The sequence below is a fragment of the Oryza sativa genome, chromosome 1 (assembly GCF_034140825.1).
Source record: "Oryza sativa Japonica Group chromosome 1, ASM3414082v1".
Taxonomy (NCBI): domain Eukaryota; kingdom Viridiplantae; phylum Streptophyta; class Magnoliopsida; order Poales; family Poaceae; genus Oryza; species Oryza sativa.
The window spans coordinates 9,683,247-9,703,117 of NC_089035.1; the positions used below are offsets into that span (position 1 = coordinate 9,683,247).

The window sequence follows — 19,871 nt, forward strand, 5'->3', positions numbered from 1 at the left end:
TGTGGCGGTGAATCCCGTTGCTTGTGCGTTGCTAGATTTTTGAGGTCGCCTTCTGTTCCAAATTCCAATCATTTGAATTCGAAGGGATTACCTGTCGACTGCGCATACGATCTTTTATTGAGAATATTTGCTAGGTGTGGGAGTTCCTGCGTGTGTTCGTTTAGTGGACGTGCGTATGTGAGCATGTGCTATATGTTGTGCTTCGTGAAAACTCAGCTTCTTTTCATCAAGATCGGCACCTCTGCTTATCACCTAATCCCATCATTCCAATAGCAACATAACATAGATGTGACACATCCTATACATGATATTGGGATGGAGAGAGTATTCCTAAGATGCATCTCTACCCTTTCTCTTCGAATGCACATTTATTGGGAGTCATTTTTAATGTGCATTTGTGCAAACTGGTACCATGGAACCCTAGTGCTACCCTAACAGATATGCTCCATCGTCACTACAAACTCTTGTTTACATCCACAAACTACTGCTTGGAAGGGCACGCTGACATTTGATCAGAAGAAAGAATGACATGGGTGCCAAAGTTATGGATCAGTGTGGTGAAATTCGAGAATAACCGACAAGATACTTCTCAATCTTGTCACAATAAGAGGGTTATTTTTGTTTAGTACAGTACAACTAACGATACCGCACAAAAAACGGTGAACGCGATATCGCACAAAAAAAAGAGCAACACGTTTGAATTATATTCAGGTTTGCTACTGCAATCCAACACCATCTCATAACTACATTATCCTAATCGAGCCTTTTTAAGTAATGAGGCCAGTACAATTAAAAAAGGTGCCGTAGACAATAGCAAACCCATGAAGAACTGAAAACAAATGAATGCAAAACTAAAATTGTCTTAGTTCTGTCGACAAATGCCAACTGCTATAATCGTACATGCGTCTCCGAAGAAACCGCCGACACTGCCTCACTCTCCAAGAACCATACCAAACCCAAATTTGTAATCTTTCTTCCAGTGATCAAGCTGCACAGGATTGTAGAAACAACATCATGTCAATTCAAAATTATACTCCAAATACAACTAAATGCAGGGCACGATAAAATTCACCTATGATGGCTAGATATGCTTCTCAAATGCTAAGTTCTGCTGCCTACGAAAGCTGATATCTTGGAATTTCAAGCATCTGAGATGGCTAGGATTTTGAAGGCGTGTAATGTTTCTTTACCTTTTGCTATTATTTTATTATTCAGCGCAGCTCACTAAGGAGACATCTATATTTCATTAATTTATGTTTCTACTTAACCTTCTGATTCAATAATCCAGTTCCAGACTTGGTTTCCCACTTACATAAACGTGTTAAAAATAGAGGGCATTGAATCAATAATAGGTAGCCTGGTGTATAGAATAAGTAGGGCTGCAAGCTGACCTCTGCAGAAAGAACGAAATTCACGCCGGGGGTCAACCGCTCCTCCAAAAGAGCAGAAACAACGCCATTGGTATCAATCTTCCCCCTCAGACGACACTGCAAGGTTAAACATAAATATACTTTAATTTAATGAGGTGGTTACAACTTCAATAATCAAAATTCTCTAAAAACATAGAATTTTCCATTTTTGAAAAAAAAAGGTTCCATAGAAGAGGCAAAATATGCTCAAGTTGTTGCAGCAACTTTTACATCCCACATACCATGCTAGACCAACGCACAAAAAAAAAACCGAAAAGGTGGAAACAATCAAGATATACCTGTCTCAACATATAATCATAGCCGAAACTTGCTGTTACATCCTTCGCCATATGATTGTACATAAAATCAGATGCAAGGGAAACCTGCAAGAAGAAACTTATAGAGTAAGATGGTATAAAGAAAATAAAAGCAAATGTTCAAAACATCATTACAGAACACCGACCTTTTCTGATACTTTTTGGACGTAACTGAGTGAAACCAATCCAGTGGTTGCAATTTGTCCAGTTGCAACCTGCACATATATGTCACATGTCTCCATTAATTATACAAATTTAATGTCAAGTTGACCATCCAGCTACCAATTAAGTAACCAATATGAATTCTAATGTCTCTTACAATTCAATGAACGAAAAAAAGGGTCAATTCAATATTTCAACAATGTCTCAAAAAACCACTACCAGTTTACTAATCATATGAAAGAGCCATCTGAGCTCATACAATACAATTCATGGTTTGTATTTACATCTGGTAGAACATTTATCACTAATGCATGCTTATTGCACAAGAAATTAAAAATACAATGCTTGCAGTTAGTTTAGATTCAACAATGGGAGGCACTAGGGATGTAATAATAGAGTTTGTGAGAGGCAGCAAACTTGAAGAGAAAACAAAAGGCTGGCTGTCAGGATTATAAATTGCAAATAGTCCGATTCATATACATGTATGAACTTGTGCATGCTATTTTGACTATTTGCTTACACGATATTACAAACAATTGTGGAAGTGCTAACTAACACCCCAGAGGTATTGACCTGTTGCCATGACTGCAAACGCACTCTCATGACTAAGCCCCCCAAAGTAGTAATTAAGCAAATGCGTCCCCATGACTATATGGCTGAGCGCTAGAACAGCGCTTAGAAATCTATCCTATAAAACCTTGAACGTAGCCTTTTGAGGCCGTGGGCATTAGTTACATGGTAAATGAATGGTAACCTAACAACTTCACATGGGTGGACACTGTAATCATGATTCTTAAATAGCTTAAAGATAGGTAAACAAACTTACCATTTTCTTTGTGTCATATCGAGCAACAAAGCCAACTCCTGATTTTCTTTGTTGCCCAAGCCAGAAAGCTTCAGTTCCCAAGGAGAGGTTCTTAGTTACACTCTGAAACACACAAAAATATTAGTTTAATATATATGTTAGAATAAAAACATATTCTCGGCAACTCAATTCATGCAGTTAAATCAGGCATTTTCTTTTGGATCATGACCCTAACAAAAAAAGTGAACCGTTTAATCACTTTTATCCTCCAGTTTAATCAACAGAATCACATGGCAAACACCACAAAGTTACTTAAGAGATTTCTGGAGTTATATTCTTATGCTTATTGTACAAAGAAGCTACCACGGCACATTGTTTTTGAAATATGTTTGTCTTCTTAGCATTATTACTTCCTCTCTCCCAGTTTAGTGGGCGTATTTTTTTTTTGGTTGTTGTTGATGTACCAAAACACAGGACACACTGGGGCTTTCAGCCAAGAGTGCTCTGCTACATGCATGCATGCAAGCAAGGAGGTGCTGGCCACATAATTGGTGCATGCAGTGTGGCGCCATTTTAATTGGCTTATCCGTTTCATGCATGAGGAAACGGAGCGCTTCAATTTACTAGAATTTGGTGGCTTGGTGCTTTGTTTACATGCATTGTCTGCTTAATAGGGGCAGATCAGGAAGAAAATATATTGCATGCAAGGGCCTTAGCGAAATATTTTACACACCCTGTAAATGGGGACAGAGGGAGTACTTCGTCTAGGTAAATTTTAAGTTGAGAAAAGGAAAAGGGAAAAAAAGCTGTCTAGTCATTACATCATATTAACAAGAACTGTCTTCATAGCAGCTGTCTATGCACTTACACAAGAATCTAAAATGTAGAAAATCCTCAAAGGGCATGGTTATTATATGCAAACACATAAACACATACCTGGATGTAGTTCCCTCCATAGAAGGCATTATTCCCAAGTTGGAACTGTGATCTAAAATCTTTGCCCTGCAATCAAAGATATAAAAGCAACACAAGTTATAAAATAAAGTACACCTTCAGATATAATTGATAGGAAGAAACTAAATAAAAGATATATCTATCTGGAATACACTATATCTCAAATACACCCCTTTACACTTGCGAGAAATTTAAACAGGAAACAACACAAAGTTTCATGGAAAGAAAAAGTTTCTTGCATTGGCCATTCCCAGTAGTATTCTTCAGAACTAGATATTATGGAAAAGGAAGGGGTAAAACTGGGAGGAAAGGGAACAAAAGAAAACTACGGAAATTATGTGTTGTTGAGAACTCCTAAGAAATGCATCACTACATCAACAAACACGTCTATCAAATTAACAAACTAGTAAAAATTAGGGGCACGTTTCAGAGTGTGCATTCCATCTTCACATTCTTGATGTTTTCGATTGAAATTAAAGATACATGACAATAGGAATTTATTTGGAATGCAAAGTAATTGTAGGAAACAGACTGAAAATGAGCTATAACGCATTTCATTAAATCAGCCATAACTTTCCTTTGAAACTAAATTGTTCAGCATCTGCTAAGAAAGAGTCATCTGTTAATGATTCATGAGATGCATTATGAAAATACTACGAAAGTTTCGATGCCATCTCTTTTCTTAAAATCGTTCGGCAAGATAACAGGCTTTATGTTGTCCTAAGTGGAAATTTAAAAGATGCCAGAAAAAACAATCATATCTTCCATTATTCCATCATTTTAATAAAAAAAATAGCAACAATATAGGACACACTTTCATTAAGTGAGAAGGATTCTATACCAAAACACAGTAGCTTGTTGAAGAAAAGAAAAAAAAATGTATCGCTGGAATGACATTGCCATCAAATAAATTTACCAAACTAGGAAAACCCATCATCACAAATCCAAATGTACACAAAGACTGACCTTATAATCAAAGCTAAACATGCCTTGGGAGTAATGGGGCTCGTTCGTCAACTGCCAGGATACATACAAGGTAAGCTAATTAGTAAGTACAAAAGGATGGTGTTAATTAGCGCTAATCTCATATTGAACACAGTTTGGCTCATATGGTTCCAAACAAAAAACCTGAGCATTTATCTTGAGGCAAAGATTTTCCAATAGATCGCACTTAACGCGCGCGGTCACCCTCCCGTCGTGCGAAACCCTCCCAATGAGCATCATCTGGCAAATGAACCACACTCGGATCAACACTGAAACCAACCATATTAGAACACCAAGCATGAACCCCTTCACAGAAGAAAAGCATTGCAAACCTTGGGATCCATAAAGTTTGCGCCGAACTCGTAGTTGGAGGTGGGGACCTTGATCACATCCGCCCCCTGCGATGGGAGCTCCATGGATCCCATGGACACACTGAGGCGCACAAGGATTGTCACGATACAGCCAAAACCGCTAGTAATAATTTACAAAGGGAAAAAAACGAGACTAGATGATGGGGGGAACCGGAAGTCGAACCTGTGGCTCAATCCGAAGAACGGGTTGAGCATCTTGGTGAAATCGAAGCGCAATCCCTCGAAGACATCGGGCTTCAGCGACACTGCAGCGAGAGAGGATCACACGGCGTCACCACCGAATCAACAACCACCACCAGATCAAGGGGGGGATGCAAAGGGAGGCGGGGGCGGGGGGCGGAGGCTTACTGAAGGCCTCGCGCTGGATCTCCTCGTAGGGGACGGGGCAGGGGAGGTTCATGTAGTCCACCTTCTCCTCGTCGGCCGCCGCGTCCTTCTCCGCCGGTGGCGGCGCCGCCGCGGCCGCGGGGTCCACGAAGGGCGCGTAGCCCGTGGGTGGGGGAGGCGGGGCCGCGGCGGAGGCGTGGCTGACGACCGCGCCCATGGCGGTGGCGGCGCGCTTGCGATTTGGGGGGAGGCGGCGGCGGCGGCGGAGCGAGAGAGGGGGTAGGTCGGATGCGTGTCGTGGTGTGGGTTTTAGGAGGGTTTTCTGGAGTTGGGGGGGTTGACGGGCTCGGTGCTGGTAGGCGCCTCACACCCGTTGGATTTGCATCGGGATTCGTGCGTTGTATTTGGGAGGGGCTTGATTCCTTCTTGGGCTTCAAGTATACGCTGCCGATTTTTTGTTGGCCAGAATTTAGGGATAAAATCTTTGTAAACGCAAAATAACCTAGCTATATTAATAATAATATGGTTTTTCAAGGGTATTATATCATAACTAATGGAACGGTAACGCAAGAGAATTCAGTAGATGCAAAAGTTAGTTGAACGAGAGTTAAGGTGGCAAGTAGTAGTCACACGATAAAACGATAGTTGTCGGTGTCAAACACGGTAGATGTGAGGAATCATATATTCGGGGATCTACCAGGGGCTCCGAATGCAAACGGCATGTTCGATTGTGCTAGGGAGTAAGAGAGAACATGATCACGTATACAGGTTTAGCCTCTCGAATAATACTCCTCTCCTGGTCACTATCGAAGAAGTTCGTATAAGTTTTGGGAGGCTCTCGAGCTAGCTTAGCAAGCCAGATGCTCTTGCCAATTTCTAGTGTTTAACCCTCCTACAGGGTTTAAGATGGGCATTTATAACCTACAATTAATAGTCATCTCTTTCTCTCTGACGAGATACAAAACATTGTGCACACTCATAAGCTTGAGCTACCTCCTTCGACTCTCCATTAGATCTACTATAGTAGTCGACCTCCTGTTGGAATCCATGCTAGGCCCACTTACAGTCTCCTCGATATTTTACGCGTCTTAAAAGCCACGCCTGATGACCTGAGAGTGATTGAATCTTGGATACTTTGTATCTCTTTGTATCTTGGTTTGGTCTTTTATTTTGTTGGGTGTGTTTAATTTCATTATGAACTACACTCTTCGTTTGAGTGATACATTGTAATAATTGGCTGTAGCTTTGATGAGCAAAGGCCGGAATGTTCATTCCATTATCTTAAAAAAAATACAATGGACGAGCTCTATAGCTTGTGCATGCTCCCAAGGGTGGCATAGTGCCCTATTGAACACACATCAACATGTCATCAGCACGCGAGAATGCCACTCTACCCTTGACGAGGTGCCAAGGTTGATTGCAATATGACACATGGAGTGCAGGGTTCACCCTCGGGTGCAATTATATGGTGGACCGCGAGAAGGGGTGACCTGCCTACTCCACTTGATCTCACTAGCCAAGATACACCTAGTAGTCCTCAGGCAACCCAAAGTCATGTACCCCTAGCATGACTTGGTTCCTAGGTGGCTAGCCAGCATGCCTCATGCTCCAACGCAAAAGGATACGTGATTGTTTTCGAGCAGCTCTGGGAACGAATTCAACTTAGGTTAGTTGACCCAACCAGAGTCTCGAATGTCTAGCTTTTCTTGGCATGTCTTTAGACAGATGATGGACACGTGGACCTTCTCGAAAGACCTTGATTTTGGTTTAAGCTATGGAGGTGTTGGCCCATAATCCACACAGTTTCGATGGCTTGCCTTCTGAACTAAGCAAGATGGTCAAGTCGGGACTCCCTCTGGCAACAATATTCACTTGATGAAGCAATAGGTATGGGTCTACATACGGTAATTTAGTGTCATTGATCAGGGCATGTCCATCCCAAGTGTTAAAGAGTGACGACCGTGCATATATTAATTATTCATAACTTTTATGGTCATTTTCATGCTAAATGGAAAAAAAACCACCTAATAAGAGATAACTTTTAATCCTACCGATATACTATTCCTATCTTATTTTATCCTAACTTTTTTCACTCAGTTTTGTTCATATTTTTTTATATTGCAAATGGCAAGAAGAGTAAAACGTTAACCAATGTTTACCGCATTTTTATCCTTACAAGTTTGTTTCGACATGTTTTTACATAAAAATATTCTTAAATATGTATCAAAGAGCTTTCAACATTTAAATTCGGTGACTATTGATCTATGTATAGATGGCGTTCCTCTCAAAGGTTGCTAATTGGAACATACTCATCAATGGGAACATGATACATGTGGTCAAAAGAGATAAATGGGGCCTGATAAGTCAGAGGGTCGAGAGTCCCTGATAAGTGAGGCCCACACCTATGGGCCCATAAGTCAGAGAGACACGTCCCTTTGACGTACGTGAGAGGAGCCCCACCGGGACATAACATAATAATAGCACTCAAAATCTTTTTTCTTCACTTGGAAAAATATCAATTGTAGTTTGATCAAATTATATTTTGAATGTTATGTACTTATGACCAAATCACCGAAGGAAGGGAGGATGACATTTCACATTTTGTTTTGATAGCACGTGTTTGTTACTTTATATCAGACTAGATTTATAAAGTCTAATAAATCTTAATTGATTATGAAAGTTTCTTTAAGACAAATATACTAATAATATTTTTATTATTTTAACTAAAATGTATCATTCATCAAAGTTTTAAAATTTTGATTGATCTTACCCAAACATTGAAATTTTGTGATAGAAAGGAGGAACTAGCTCACACATTGGTTTATCTTAGAAACGTGCATTTTTTATCCTCAAGACGAGAAACATTTTGTAGGGTGTTTAAGATGCTAGAAGGATAGGGAGTTGCCAATTAGTCACAATCTGAAAAAGCTAAATTTCTTAGCTTGCTGCTACTAGTTTGTTTTTTACACTATATAAATACTTATTTCAAAACCAGGAATAAAAATCAAGGTCGAGAATGGGTAGCTGACGGATGTTCCTTAAATATAACATATTTGGCGTGTTTCCGAAGATAATGCCAGCGCATTGCGAAAAAAAAATTCAAAATGCTAAGGAATATATTTACAGTTTGGTTAATTATATCAATGCCATTATAAATTTATCAATTTTGAAAAATACCACTACTATCACATAATTAAAATCATGTGCTGCAAAACATCAAAATTCCACATTATACGTCTAAAACACATTATGAATCGTTTTGTGACTACTCTATTTTTTATTTTTTATGGACTAAAATAAAATCGTCTCTTACAACTCAAAGAACAACAACACTATCCTTCCTCCTGCCAACTCCACAATTGGATGCTTTAGTTCTAATCAAAATTTTCAATCTAACATTTGACATCGCTACCACAACAAACTGCTACCACTTCACCATTCATAATTCGTGTACAAAATAATTGAATGAATATCATATAAAAAACTACATAGGAAAAAAAGAGAAAAATAATTGGGTGGTGGAGGAGCCAGGTCGCCGTTCACGACCATTGGCATCGCTCGTCGGCATGGAGGGGTCGCCGTCCACGACCGCTCAAGTCGGCTAGCTGGCACTCATTGCCAGCACCAGCACCATTAGCTTGGTGCTCATCGGCGCCTAGACTGCGTATCGTAGCTGTCGAACGTGTCGTCCTAGACCTTACTGCCTCCACCAGTGCTAGGTCTGCTCATGTTGAGCTCGCCGTCGCCAGAACCGACTTTGCGCAACCTAGATCGAAACTTCATCGTTACCGTGCGCCGCCACTGCATATGCTTGTGTCGAGAGCAAGCTTTGTATTTAGCTAGTCGTCACTTGCCGCCGGCGTCGTCGCTGCTGATTGGCGCTCCCCACGTTGGCAAGATTAGGTGATCGATTTGGCTATGGTCGTTGGATTTGAGGTTAGGGTTAAAAGGAGACATAAAAATACAGTAGGAAAGAAAAATTCAAAACGCGTATATGGATCAAATTATATAAATTGTAAAGATATTTTTTAAAACAGATGATTTTTTCAATTTGCAATGGCAATGATCCCATTAACCCCCTCCCCCGCTTTGAGGAAGAAGCGAACACACTCCATGCGCCCCCGCAGCACACGTATGCATGGTACGTGTCCGCCGGCGTCACACGCGGCGTGCAGCGCGACGCCCGCGGCGCATCTCGGCGGCCGCCCGCGCCGCCGCCTCATCCATCTCCAGAGGATTCCTCCGATCCTCTCGCCGCCCTCCTTTTTATCCCCCACCCCCCTCCTCCTCTTCATCCTCCAAGAAGCAGAGAGCGAAGCAAGCTCGAATCGATTTCCAACCCAGAGGATTTGATTAGCTTTGACGCAGACCAAGATCATCTGATCAATGGCGTCCATGCAGAAGAGCCGCGAGGAGCGCGCGGAGGCGGCGGCGCACAGGGCGGCCGACGAGCTCCACGCCGCCAGGCGGGACGAGCCTGGCGGCGGCGGAGGCGGCATGCTGGGCACCGTGCAGGAGAGCGCGCGGTCCCTCCTCGGCGCCGTCCGCGACAAGATCCCCGGGCCCGGCAGCGGCGGCGCTGGCGCAGGCGCAGCCGCCGGGGAGGGGAAGGCCGCCGAGGCGAAGGGCTTCGCGGCGGACAAGGCGGAGGGCGCGCGGCGCGCGCTCGCGGGATCCGCGGCGGCGAGGAAGGGCGAGACGGACGAGTCCGCGTGGCAGCACGGGGAGGACGTGCGGCGGCGCGCCGCGGAGAAGGCCGAGGAGGCGCGGCGGCGGAGCGAGCCTCAGCCGTCGTCGGAGGAGAAGTAGCCGTCGCCTCGGCTCGCCGCCATTTCTCTCTGTTCTTGAAAGCTTCTTCCTACTCGGCTCACCTGACCGGAGTCCGGGACGTGTCGTGCTCGTGCGCAGGGGGAGGTCGGCGACGGAGAACATCTACGGGTCGGCGGCGAGCGCGGCGGAGGCGTTCAGGCAGAAGATGACGATGCCGGAGGACGTGGTGGAGCAGAAGCGCGCCGAGGCTGCCGCCGGCGGGAACAAGGGAACAGCCGCCGCGACGGCGACGGCGACGAACACCGGCGGGGAGGCGGCGGCGGAGGAGGTGATGATGCGGGTGAAGGCGGCGGACCAGATGACGGGGCAGGCGTTCAACGACGTGGGCAAGATGGGGGAGGAGGGCACCGGCATGGCGGCCGGAGATGGTGGGCGCCGCCGCTGAGATCGCCGGAGCCGACCGCGCGGCGCCACGCCACGGTGTTTTTGCTCGTCGCGTTTTGTACTAATCTCAGTATAATCTGTAATGTAAATATGTAATGCGGCAGTTAAAAGTAATAAAATATCCCCTAATCACTTGTCCAAAGCAGAGAACAGTTTGCTATCCCCTCACTCTCCCTCCTTACGGACGGTCTAGTATCTTAATTAATCTCTCGTCTAATTCACAATGCACGAAACTATTTAAAACCCAAAACATGAATCTATTTAAAACTCAAAAACATATGACGAATCTATTTAAAGCCTAAAACCCAAAACATATGAATAACAGATGAAAAATAACATATGAAGTACGAAAATACTTGTCTTTTGTTTTTAATTTTTATCATTCGTCTTATTTAAAAAATTATAAAAAATATTATAGAATTATTATTTATTTTGTTTGTGACTTACTATATTATTAAATTTCTAATTTTTTAAATAAGACGAATGGTAAAACGTTTACAAGAAAAATCGAAATCGACCACTATTTTTTTTTGGACGGAAGTAGTAACAATTATCGGAAAACCACTCACATTCATTTCTTCGTTATGCATGCTAGGAAGTCCACCATAGTTCATGATAGCCATGTAAATGTTATACAGCACACAAGATGTCAGAATCAATCAGCCAATCGAGTTTGAAAAGAGGGACTGTGCAAATGCAACACTGCAAAGAATTGGAGAGGTGCATCAAGATTCAAGGCACATCTGCACACAGCCTACACAAGGCCTCAATTCAGCTACACAAAAACATCCTGAAATTTGATCGATGTTACTTACACCTGATCGGCGGCCAAGCAATTTATTTACCCATTCATCGGTGACAGGACCTGCGTTAATTTTGTCAACAGTGAAAGAAACATCATCTCCACGATTATGTACCACAATGTCACGTATCAACATATCCGTTGAAGAAAAAAAGACTAACCAAAAGCACGAAGCAGTTTTGCTACGATGTAGGAGTACTATTATTATCCTCTTGCGAACAAACACAAACCTCCCAGCAGCAGAGGTGTAATTCAGTTTTGACAAAACGGTGTGCAGGCAAACACATACTACAATGCAAGGAAAGGAACCGTATGCAACACTAAAACTGCTATCAAGAAACAATCGGCAGATCTCATTTCTGAACTTCTCTTTAGCTTCACTATTTCCTCATGAGCTCCAAAAGTTTCTAGTTTGTGAAGATATAAGCTCCAAGATGTAAAAATGCCACTGCCATACCTTCCCCTGAAAGTATCAAAATATGCTCATACAACTCAGGATTTTCATTAATGAATGATGAATCTTCTCAGCCGTTCTGTACATGTACTGATTAATTCTGTTAGAGATTAGAGAAGCTTAAAAAATGCATTTTCCACAAGTCAAACTTGCCAAAGGCTAAGCACTGAAGTATGAAGTTGTCAAAATGCTTAGGCTCACCTGCACAGAAATATGTTGGGTTCTGAAATCAAATACACATGAAACATCAGGTTTCTGATTATTTTTGCTTCAAAAATCACAAATTGGGTGTACTAAAAGAACAACTAAAGAATGGCGAAGTGGCAAATCCTAGAGCAACATCTACTAAAGGATGGCAAATTCAATTAGTCCTGAACAGTGCCAAATCCAATAGTTTCCATTTAGTGTATCTGCAATACTGAAGAGTACTAAGAATAATAGAAAGTTCTGATCTTAAGTTTAGCTCCAATTCACTAAATTAAGCTTATGGGAGGAATAAGAATATTAATTTGACTTCAGGTTGGTAAAAAGTATGATGAATAAGTGATTACTTGACCTCTGATCTTAGTGAGAGCAACCCAAAATATCAGTCAAAGAGTAATCAAGAGAACATGAAACGAAAATCTTTCTTCTCAAATGTCATGTCATGTTGATAGAACCATACAACAAGGCATGTAACTAGTCGATCCCTGAGACTACCTTAAGAGCCTAAGGTCTTGAACTTGTAACAACATTTCCTAATGATAAATACATATGACTGCTCTACGAAGTGACCAACAAAAATACCAGTCACTGAAAAAAAATGCCAATCATTTCCTCTTTCTTGTTTCACATATGTAAAATGGCAATAGCAGATTAATCAGAACATCACCAAGTTGGTTGAAGAGCCAACGACGAACGGCTCCATCAGCAACCGAGTCAAGAAGTAGAATGTGACACCCAGCAAGATGGAGATCGGGAGTGCAGGCAATGCATGCTTGCATATTGACAGCAAGATAAGGGTGCAGCCAAGCCCAGCAATGATGGCAAGGTAGCACGCATACACCGTCATCAGATCATACATCGCAGCCCTCCCCACAAGCACGCTGTAGAAGATAAAATCACCAAGTCCCAGCTTGATGCCCCTGGTGGACTCGAACATCTCGAACTCCATACCAGAGTCTGAAGAAGAGTTTTCTCTGTGCTCCTCATTAGGGGCTGCATTGTTGGCAGATGCCGCTGATACCAATGGCACTGTCTCTCCTTCCTCGTGCTGCTCAATCTGAATCACAGCATGCTGTGAACTCCCACCCTGATTCGATGAATGCCCTGATACCGATACCGCCATCGGCGCCTCCCTTTCGAGGTTCCTCTCACGAATGCTTGATCGGCTACCACCAACATCCCTCATTTCCACCACGGCGCGGCTCGAATCATCCTCCTGCTCTACTCTGTCATACTGATTTCCACCCGATCGACCGGGATCGGCCACCGGCTGCATCTCAACTGATCCCATGGCTGAAGCGTAGGAGGAAGAACCGGAGGCCGGCCCAACCGTCGGTCTCGACTCGTAGACGAGCGCAGGGAGCTCATCGTCCCTGGATGAGGCGAGCTCCACAAGCATCCTGAGAGGACCCCGCGGCGCGAGCACGGCGACGAGGTCATACAGGGCGAGCGCGATGAGCATGACCCAGGTGGTCCACTCGGGCAGCCTGGAGAGCCAGGCGGCGACGATGACGGCGAGGGCGACCATGTAGCCCTGGCGCACGACGATGGGGACCGCGGAGGCGAAGACGGAGAGGACGCCGACGGCGGAGGCGTTGAAGAGGAGCACGAGCGCGGTGGCGGCGTCGAGCGGGGCGCCGAGGCGGCGGAGGACGGCGGCGGCGATGGCGCCGCCCATGGAGAAGAGGACGAAGAAGGCGGAGAAGCGCATGTAGTTCTTGAGGAAGCCCGTGCAGCGGTAGTAGTAGAGCGCGACGAGGACGAAGGTGACGACGGCGACGAGGGCGACGAAGACGGCGGCGTCGAGGAGCGCGCCGACGAGCTTCTGCCCCGGGGTGTCGGTGGGGCTCTCGAGGTAGACGAGCGTCGCGGCGGTGACCGGCGGCGGCGGCTGCGCGGCGGCCGCGGCGGACCCCGGAGCGGAGGGCGGCGCGAGGAGGGAGATGAGGAGCACGACCAGCGCCATGCAGATGGAGACCGGCGACATCACCGCGAGCACCTCCGCGCCGAGGCCGTCGAGGACGGTCGCCGCCGTGGAGGTGGTCGCCCCCGGCGCCGGCGCCGGATCCGGCGAGCCGGCGGCGGGATCCATGCGGCGGCGGCGGCGGAGGAGGAGGAGACGTGGGGATTTGGGGATTTCTCTGTCTCGTCTCGGAGTCGGGAGTCCGACCGGGGTCAGAGTTCTCGGGGTATTTTCGGGCGGCTCACGCGTTTGTGTAAATTCGCGCGAAATTTCTCAAATTTACGGGCATTTTCTTTCTTATGGAACTGACTGCTCGATTTTTTTTTTAATCTATTGCAGGGAATTTGTTTGCACGCTGTTTTTTATTTTTGTCCTTTTCCTTTAATTTGCTACTACTTGGCTGTGAACATCTCAGAGGCGATGTAACAAATTCGTTGAATTTCAAATGAAATTCAGCGCAAACCGATCTGCTTAGGAGAGCTTCAGATTTCGGATGACAAAATTCGAACAAATTTGTGAACCCTGCTTAACTAATACAGTTAATAAAAGTGTAGTATACTAACGACTTGTATGTGTAGCATTTTCCCCAGATTCCTGTTGAGATTGAACTTTGCACGGCGTTGAAATAAGAGCAGCGGTTTCACAACATAGCTAAAAAAAGATCATCAAATCAGGAAGATGCTTTACTTATGAGCTGATTTTATTATTTTATTGGCGACAGCAAGAACAGCACTGCAAATTCCAGACATGTATTTGCTCAGTGTCTTATTGGAGAACAATTAAAGCATAATCACAATTCACAACCTTCGGTCTAATTAAGAAGACCAAACTACTCAATGGTACACACTTGGCACCAATGCCGATACGACATAAGCAAACTGGTAAACCCATCCACTCTGTGAGTAATATCCTAAGATTTGTTGCGACTGGCCTTCTCCTCAATACCAGACTGCGAGAATCGCTTCCTGAGGACCTCCAAGACCTGTTCCATCCTCACGCCCTTGACCCTAAGCAGCACCATCGCGTGGTATAGCAAATCACCCATCTCACTGATTGTGCGGCTCTCGTCCTCGTTCTCAAGCAGTGTTTGGTTTAGCTCTCCAGCTTCTTCGCTGGAAAATATGAAAAACCAAATCAGTATGTATGTCAAATATATGGGCATTCACATTGAGAGAGGGATAGGGAAAAGGCGAAAGAACGACGGCAATATAATACAAGGAACACAATATGTATGTCAATTGCTTTCACAACGCACATCGATCATCATATTGTACATGCTAACAGATAAACTCTGAAAGAGAGGCCAAATGATTAACAACATATGGTGCATGAGACGCATTAATGGCTATAAGAGTATGTTCTTTTGCTATATGATGATTAAGAGGATTCCTTTACCTTGATCAAATGCTGAATACTTCAAACAGGTTGACGATGATGAATTTTATTATCTAGTCGAGCCCGGAACCGTATCCTCTGACATTACACACTAATGTCACGGTGTGACATTCTTGAATCCAGACCATCCAAACTAAATCAATGGCTATAGATTAATTGGCATACAAGTAATCAAATTAATTAGCAGATTATGTAGTTAAACATTACCATACTTAATGAGTAGGAAATTTTTTTAGCACTAAAGTAGTCCCTTCATGTTCAGTAACATGAGCCCACCAACTTGTAGATTATGAGAATTGTCTTTTTCTGATGGAAGATGTGGCAACACAAAGAAAATTGATGCACGAGATTTATTCCTTAACAGGTTCATATGCTAATCATTGCGTCTAACAGGTAAGAGCAAGTTTAATAGTATAGCCAACTACTAGCTCCAATTCATCTATAGCCAATCTAATAACTCATTTATACAATAGTTACATACTACACTATTAATATTTGGTCCCGCCTGTCATACACACACTGCATCTTGGAATCCGTGATATAGCTGGCTACAAATCTGTAGCCCACTACCCTTCTCTCTCCTCATTTATCTTCTTGAAATATGTTTGCAGCTGGCTTATAGCCTGCTATTGTACCTGCTCTAAGTTAAACCTAATTATCGACATGTGCTTGTTACTTGCCTGAATTTGCCTGAATTTGTTTAACTACATAATCTACTAATTAGTTTGATTAATTGCATGCCAAAAAATCTATGACCTTTGATTTAGAATGGATGGTGTGGATCAAAGGAATGTCACACGGTGACATTAGTGTGTAATGTTAGAGGATACGGTTCCGTCGAGCCCACCCCCAAGATGCCTTTTAAACCTTTGTTGATCCATATTAACGAAATCTTAAAATGGTATCCCCTGAATGGTGTTCAAGCCTAAGGCTATATCAAAAGTTCAAAACTGAGGTATTAGGATCTAATTTTATATCCAACAGTCATACCCTAAGAACAAGTTAAGTGTATTAGGCTCCCATTTGACCATTTCCAAATGCTGATGAAAAAGTCCGAGAAAAAATGTTGCAACCAGTAATAATTTTATCAACTTCAGTTGTTTGCAAGATTATGTTTTTTTTTTTCTTGACAGGTGAATAGGGAGAATATACAAGGGACCAGAAGAATATGCAAGACCTCACCAAGGGCAGAAAAGGAAGAAATCTAACCCAGCAAGTTGTGTCCTAAAATTATTTCCCGTTCGATATGATGTAGAATGACACCTTCCCTAAACAGGATTTCATTGCAATAACATTTTGAATGGTTCTATTTTCATGTTGTGCTATTGTAAAAAGGTAGATTCTTCTAGTAGACCACCATAAAAATGCTTGTCAATTTGTCACTGTAGCGCATGGTATCAAAACTTTTGCTCCAGAACTAACAGTGTCTTCTTCAACATCTGTGACCAAGTAAAGATCACATGTGTACTATGTTCACCATAGAAACTACTTCCAGTATGTTTTATGTTGATAACTTGAAAGTATATCACAGAAACTGACATGGTTTTATCTCAAAAGACAAGAAGCTAAAAACGAGGTTAAGACCAGAGGGAGTACACAATATTAATAGTATCACATAATGTCCTGCAAGCTCATAATGTTTAACAAAAACCATGGATAAAGAATAACTGTGAACTGTCTTGGATATTGAACAAGCATACATAACAGCACATCAATTAACTAACCAATCGGCATACCCAATAGTGATGACTGAACTAGAATATGAGAATTAATGACAGGGAATAATGCAATGTTTTGTCCTGAGCCATGCATAATATGCTTATTTATTTAATGTTTGGACCATTAGTTTTATAGACGAATTTTGAAATATAACATCACATACCTTATTTTTGAGCAAAGCAGCCGGTTATCAAGTATTAGTTTTTTTGTCCATGATGGCTTGCCACTTCCTTCAGTAACTATCTCTTCCTTCCGTCTACTAATTGTATCTTCAAGTGAGTACAGAGTTGAGACAACCTGCCTATCTTGATTGGGCTGTGAAGGAGTCTCATAGTTAAATTATATGTAAAGGTTCATTTACAGAAAGGGCAACCCAAGAACAGATACCTTCGAACCTTGTAGAGCATCATAGACTGAAGTATAGTAACAAGTCTCTGCCCCTGTATGGCAAGTAGGCCCATCTGGCTTCCCAAGGTATATTATCTATGTTTCAGGAAAAAAAAACAAACAACCCAATTAGCAGTTAGTATCCACTGAAGCAAAAGTAAGCATCGTGACAAGCAAGGCTTACAGAATCACGGTCACAGTCCAAGAAAATGTCATGCACATTGATGAAATTCATTGATGTCTCCCCTTTTGTCCACAATGAAGACCGTGAACGGCTATAGAATGTAGCTTTCCTGGTTGATATAGTTGTTGCAAGGGCTTCTTTGTTGGCAAAACCCTGCATGAGAATGGCTCCAGTATCCACATTTTGGGCAATAGCAACAGCCAAGCCTTTACTGTCCCACTTCACACTGTCTAGTATTGCTTCGACCTAAAATTCGTCCAGAATGAAAATAAAATTTAGGTAAGATATGATATAACTAAGCAAACCAGTCACATACAGTACATGATGATTAAAATTGTATTGCATCTTAAGAAAGTTTATTTGTGAAAAATGTTTCTTCAGATCCATGCAAAAACTGGCAGTCTCATATTCTGTCTTAGTTCCTCTAGAACCTAGAACAAACTAGCTCCATAGCACTGTGAAAGTTATAGTTCAGCGAAAGTCTATGGAAGGCAAATCTGCTAAAATACCCAATAGTCATCAAACAGTCACGGAATGGAAAACACTGCATCTATGTCAATTCATTTAGAAGCTAGTTTAAATTCATGAGACCATGGCAAATATTTGCTTTACTAAAGTAAATGCCTCCCATCAAGAGCAACCAAGATATGTATAAGAACATAGTTAAGAAACTAGGGTGTATTAATATTAAAATACAGAACAAACATGCACTGCAAACTAAGAAACACGTCATCATATTCCCCCAAAATACAAAAGTATATTTAACACATAGAAGGTACTGAAGTAGTCATCTGATAATTGTGCATTTTAGAATAATCCCTGCTAAAAAACAGTTAATTGAGATTCTGATAGAATGGGTAGGACAGTAGGTGACATGACAGGGCCATTCGATGTTTCATATCTACAAGTTGATAAACGGGCCCAGGATGATGAATTGCATGCCCTTCAGTGGCTGAATACTTGTTAGTGCATAAATCAACGTAGCTACGCATCACTCCAAAAATGAACTGCCATTGTGCCTCTAATCAGCTTGCCCACGGGTCTTATACTAACAGCATCGTTCTATCAATAACTAGCGTGATGTACTACCATCTGCAAAGATTTGCAGCAACAAAATAAGCTTAGCTCAAAGCAAGAAATCCCCAACTCTGCGGCACAAGAAATCCAGCATACTCTTCTATCTCTACATGAACAACAATAAAAGCCTCACGCTACACAGCACTACAGAGGTGAACCCTCATCTAGGAATTCCGACGAACATGTGGCGGTTGTCATTCTCGTCTGTCTTTAGAGCACCAAAGGAGAGGCACATCCACCCTGAAACGCTTCCGGCAACCTCTCGCCGAGAACCGATAGGGATAGTGGTGCAGAGACCAACCTTAGGATCGACGGCGACCTCTCCCGGCGTGGTACCAGCCGAGCGCGCCGCGACGGAGGCAGCCGGGAACGGCCGCCGCCAACCCGGTGCCGCCGCCGCCGCCACGCCAGCGCATCTTCCGGAACCTCCTCCGCCGACGCGGAGGAGGAGGAGAGCGCGGCCCCCCGGCGACGCGGCGGCGGCGGAGGAGGAGACGGGGGCGCGGGGAAGCGGAGGCGCCGCCATCGGAAGCAGCAGCAGCAGCGCAGAGAGGGTGACGGGGGCGATGTCGTGCGCGATGGACGCGTCAGCGTCACCTCGCGATATTCCGGCCCACTATATCTGGACCAACTCAGGCCCAGCCTAAACCGGCCCGTAATACGGCCCACGTTAGCCTGCTTTAGGCCCGTTATTAAGGTTGGGTACGTAGATGGAACTATTAGCGTATGATTAATTAAGTTTTAATTAAAATAAACCGAAAATAGATTTATTTATATTTTAAAGTAAGTTATATATGCCTTTTTTTAACCAAAAGTCGAGATAAAATATGTGTCTTATTTATAGTACATTAATGCAACAACTAGTGGTAGTATGCTTTTGACGAAAACCGATCGAAAACAGTGAAAAAATTTTAGGTTCAAAGCGGGACGAAAGCAAATTGGAAGTGAAAATTTTAATGGTTTTTAAGAATTCATAATACGTTTGATCGAAATTTGGTAAATATCGCTGTACTTCAATTAAAAAGGTGAACCGGCTCGGAGCGCGCGCATTGCTTTTTTTAAGGAATCATAATAATGTCATCAGCACATGATTAAATCTATTAGAGAATAAATGGGAAATAATCTTTTAGAAAAAAAAGCATA

General features: G+C 43.2%; 4 protein-coding genes across 5 annotated transcripts; 1 reads left to right on the forward strand and 3 right to left on the reverse strand.

Annotated features, from left to right (window-relative positions):
* Positions 1-558: 558 nt before the first annotated feature.
* LOC4324258 (mitochondrial import receptor subunit TOM40-1) lies at positions 559-5,633 on the reverse strand. Its single transcript, XM_015755692.2, has 11 exons — positions 5,351-5,633; positions 5,166-5,247; positions 4,964-5,063; positions 4,776-4,871; positions 4,614-4,664; positions 3,630-3,695; positions 2,715-2,816; positions 1,873-1,941; positions 1,709-1,792; positions 1,392-1,487; positions 559-988 (listed from the first exon to the last, which is right to left on the reverse strand). Exons 1-11 carry the CDS (start codon positions 5,544-5,546, stop codon positions 932-934), a joined length of 999 nt encoding a protein of 332 aa, XP_015611178.1. The 5' UTR covers positions 5,547-5,633; the 3' UTR covers positions 559-931.
* A 3,996-nt stretch (positions 5,634-9,629) lies between these two features.
* LOC4324259 (late embryogenesis abundant protein ECP63) lies at positions 9,630-10,685 on the forward strand. Its single transcript, XM_015755700.3, has 2 exons — positions 9,630-10,134; positions 10,238-10,685. Exons 1-2 carry the CDS (start codon positions 9,716-9,718, stop codon positions 10,542-10,544), a joined length of 726 nt encoding a protein of 241 aa, XP_015611186.1. The 5' UTR covers positions 9,630-9,715; the 3' UTR covers positions 10,545-10,685.
* Positions 10,686-12,397: 1,712 nt separating this feature from the next.
* Positions 12,398-14,189, reverse strand: LOC4324260 (presenilin-like protein At1g08700). Its single transcript, XM_015755710.3, has one exon. The coding sequence runs from the start codon at positions 14,093-14,095 to the stop codon at positions 12,659-12,661; it is 1,437 nt and encodes a 478-aa protein (XP_015611196.1). The 5' UTR covers positions 14,096-14,189; the 3' UTR covers positions 12,398-12,658.
* A 456-nt stretch (positions 14,190-14,645) lies between these two features.
* Positions 14,646-19,320, reverse strand: LOC4324261 (histidine biosynthesis bifunctional protein hisIE, chloroplastic). 2 transcript variants are annotated; one of them, XR_003241808.2, is made up of 6 exons: positions 19,030-19,320; positions 17,652-17,897; positions 17,468-17,563; positions 17,244-17,395; positions 15,362-15,494; positions 14,646-15,078 (listed from the first exon to the last, which is right to left on the reverse strand). XR_003241808.2 is itself a non-coding variant. In XM_015755720.3 (5 exons), the coding sequence occupies exons 1-5, from the start codon at positions 19,252-19,254 to the stop codon at positions 14,877-14,879; spliced, it is 921 nt and encodes a 306-aa protein (XP_015611206.1). In that variant the 5' UTR covers positions 19,255-19,320; the 3' UTR covers positions 14,646-14,876. The 2 variants fall into 2 exon arrangements, 1 of the variants encoding a protein (XP_015611206.1); XM_015755720.3 differs by lacking the exon at positions 15,362-15,494.
* Positions 19,321-19,871: the final 551 nt, after the last annotated feature.

Excerpts from the sequence above, each read along its gene's own strand:
- LOC4324258 (XM_015755692.2), bottom strand. The coding sequence starts at position 5,546 with ATGGGCGCGGTCGTCAGCCACGCCTCCGCCGCGGCCCCGCCTCCCCCA. Across the intron at positions 5,248-5,350 it reads GATCCAGCGCGAGGCCTTCA|TGTCGCTGAAGCCCGATGTC; the intron begins GTAAGCCTCCGC and ends CTCTCGCTGCAG. Across the intron at positions 1,793-1,872 it reads TCCAAAAAGTATCAGAAAAG|GTTTCCCTTGCATCTGATTT; the intron begins GTCGGTGTTCTG and ends TTCTTCTTGCAG.
- LOC4324259 (XM_015755700.3), top strand. The coding sequence starts at position 9,716 with ATGGCGTCCATGCAGAAGAGCCGCGAGGAGCGCGCGGAGGCGGCGGCG. Across the intron at positions 10,135-10,237 it reads CAGCCGTCGTCGGAGGAGAA|GGGGAGGTCGGCGACGGAGA; the intron begins GTAGCCGTCGCC and ends GCTCGTGCGCAG.
- LOC4324260 (XM_015755710.3), bottom strand. The coding sequence starts at position 14,095 with ATGGATCCCGCCGCCGGCTCGCCGGATCCGGCGCCGGCGCCGGGGGCG.
- LOC4324261 (XM_015755720.3), bottom strand. The coding sequence starts at position 19,254 with ATGGCGGCGCCTCCGCTTCCCCGCGCCCCCGTCTCCTCCTCCGCCGCC. Across the intron at positions 17,898-19,029 it reads AGGTCGCCGTCGATCCTAAG|GTCGAAGCAATACTAGACAG; the intron begins GTTGGTCTCTGC and ends GACGAATTTTAG. Across the intron at positions 17,564-17,651 it reads TGGACTGTGACCGTGATTCT|ATAATATACCTTGGGAAGCC; the intron begins GTAAGCCTTGCT and ends CCTGAAACATAG.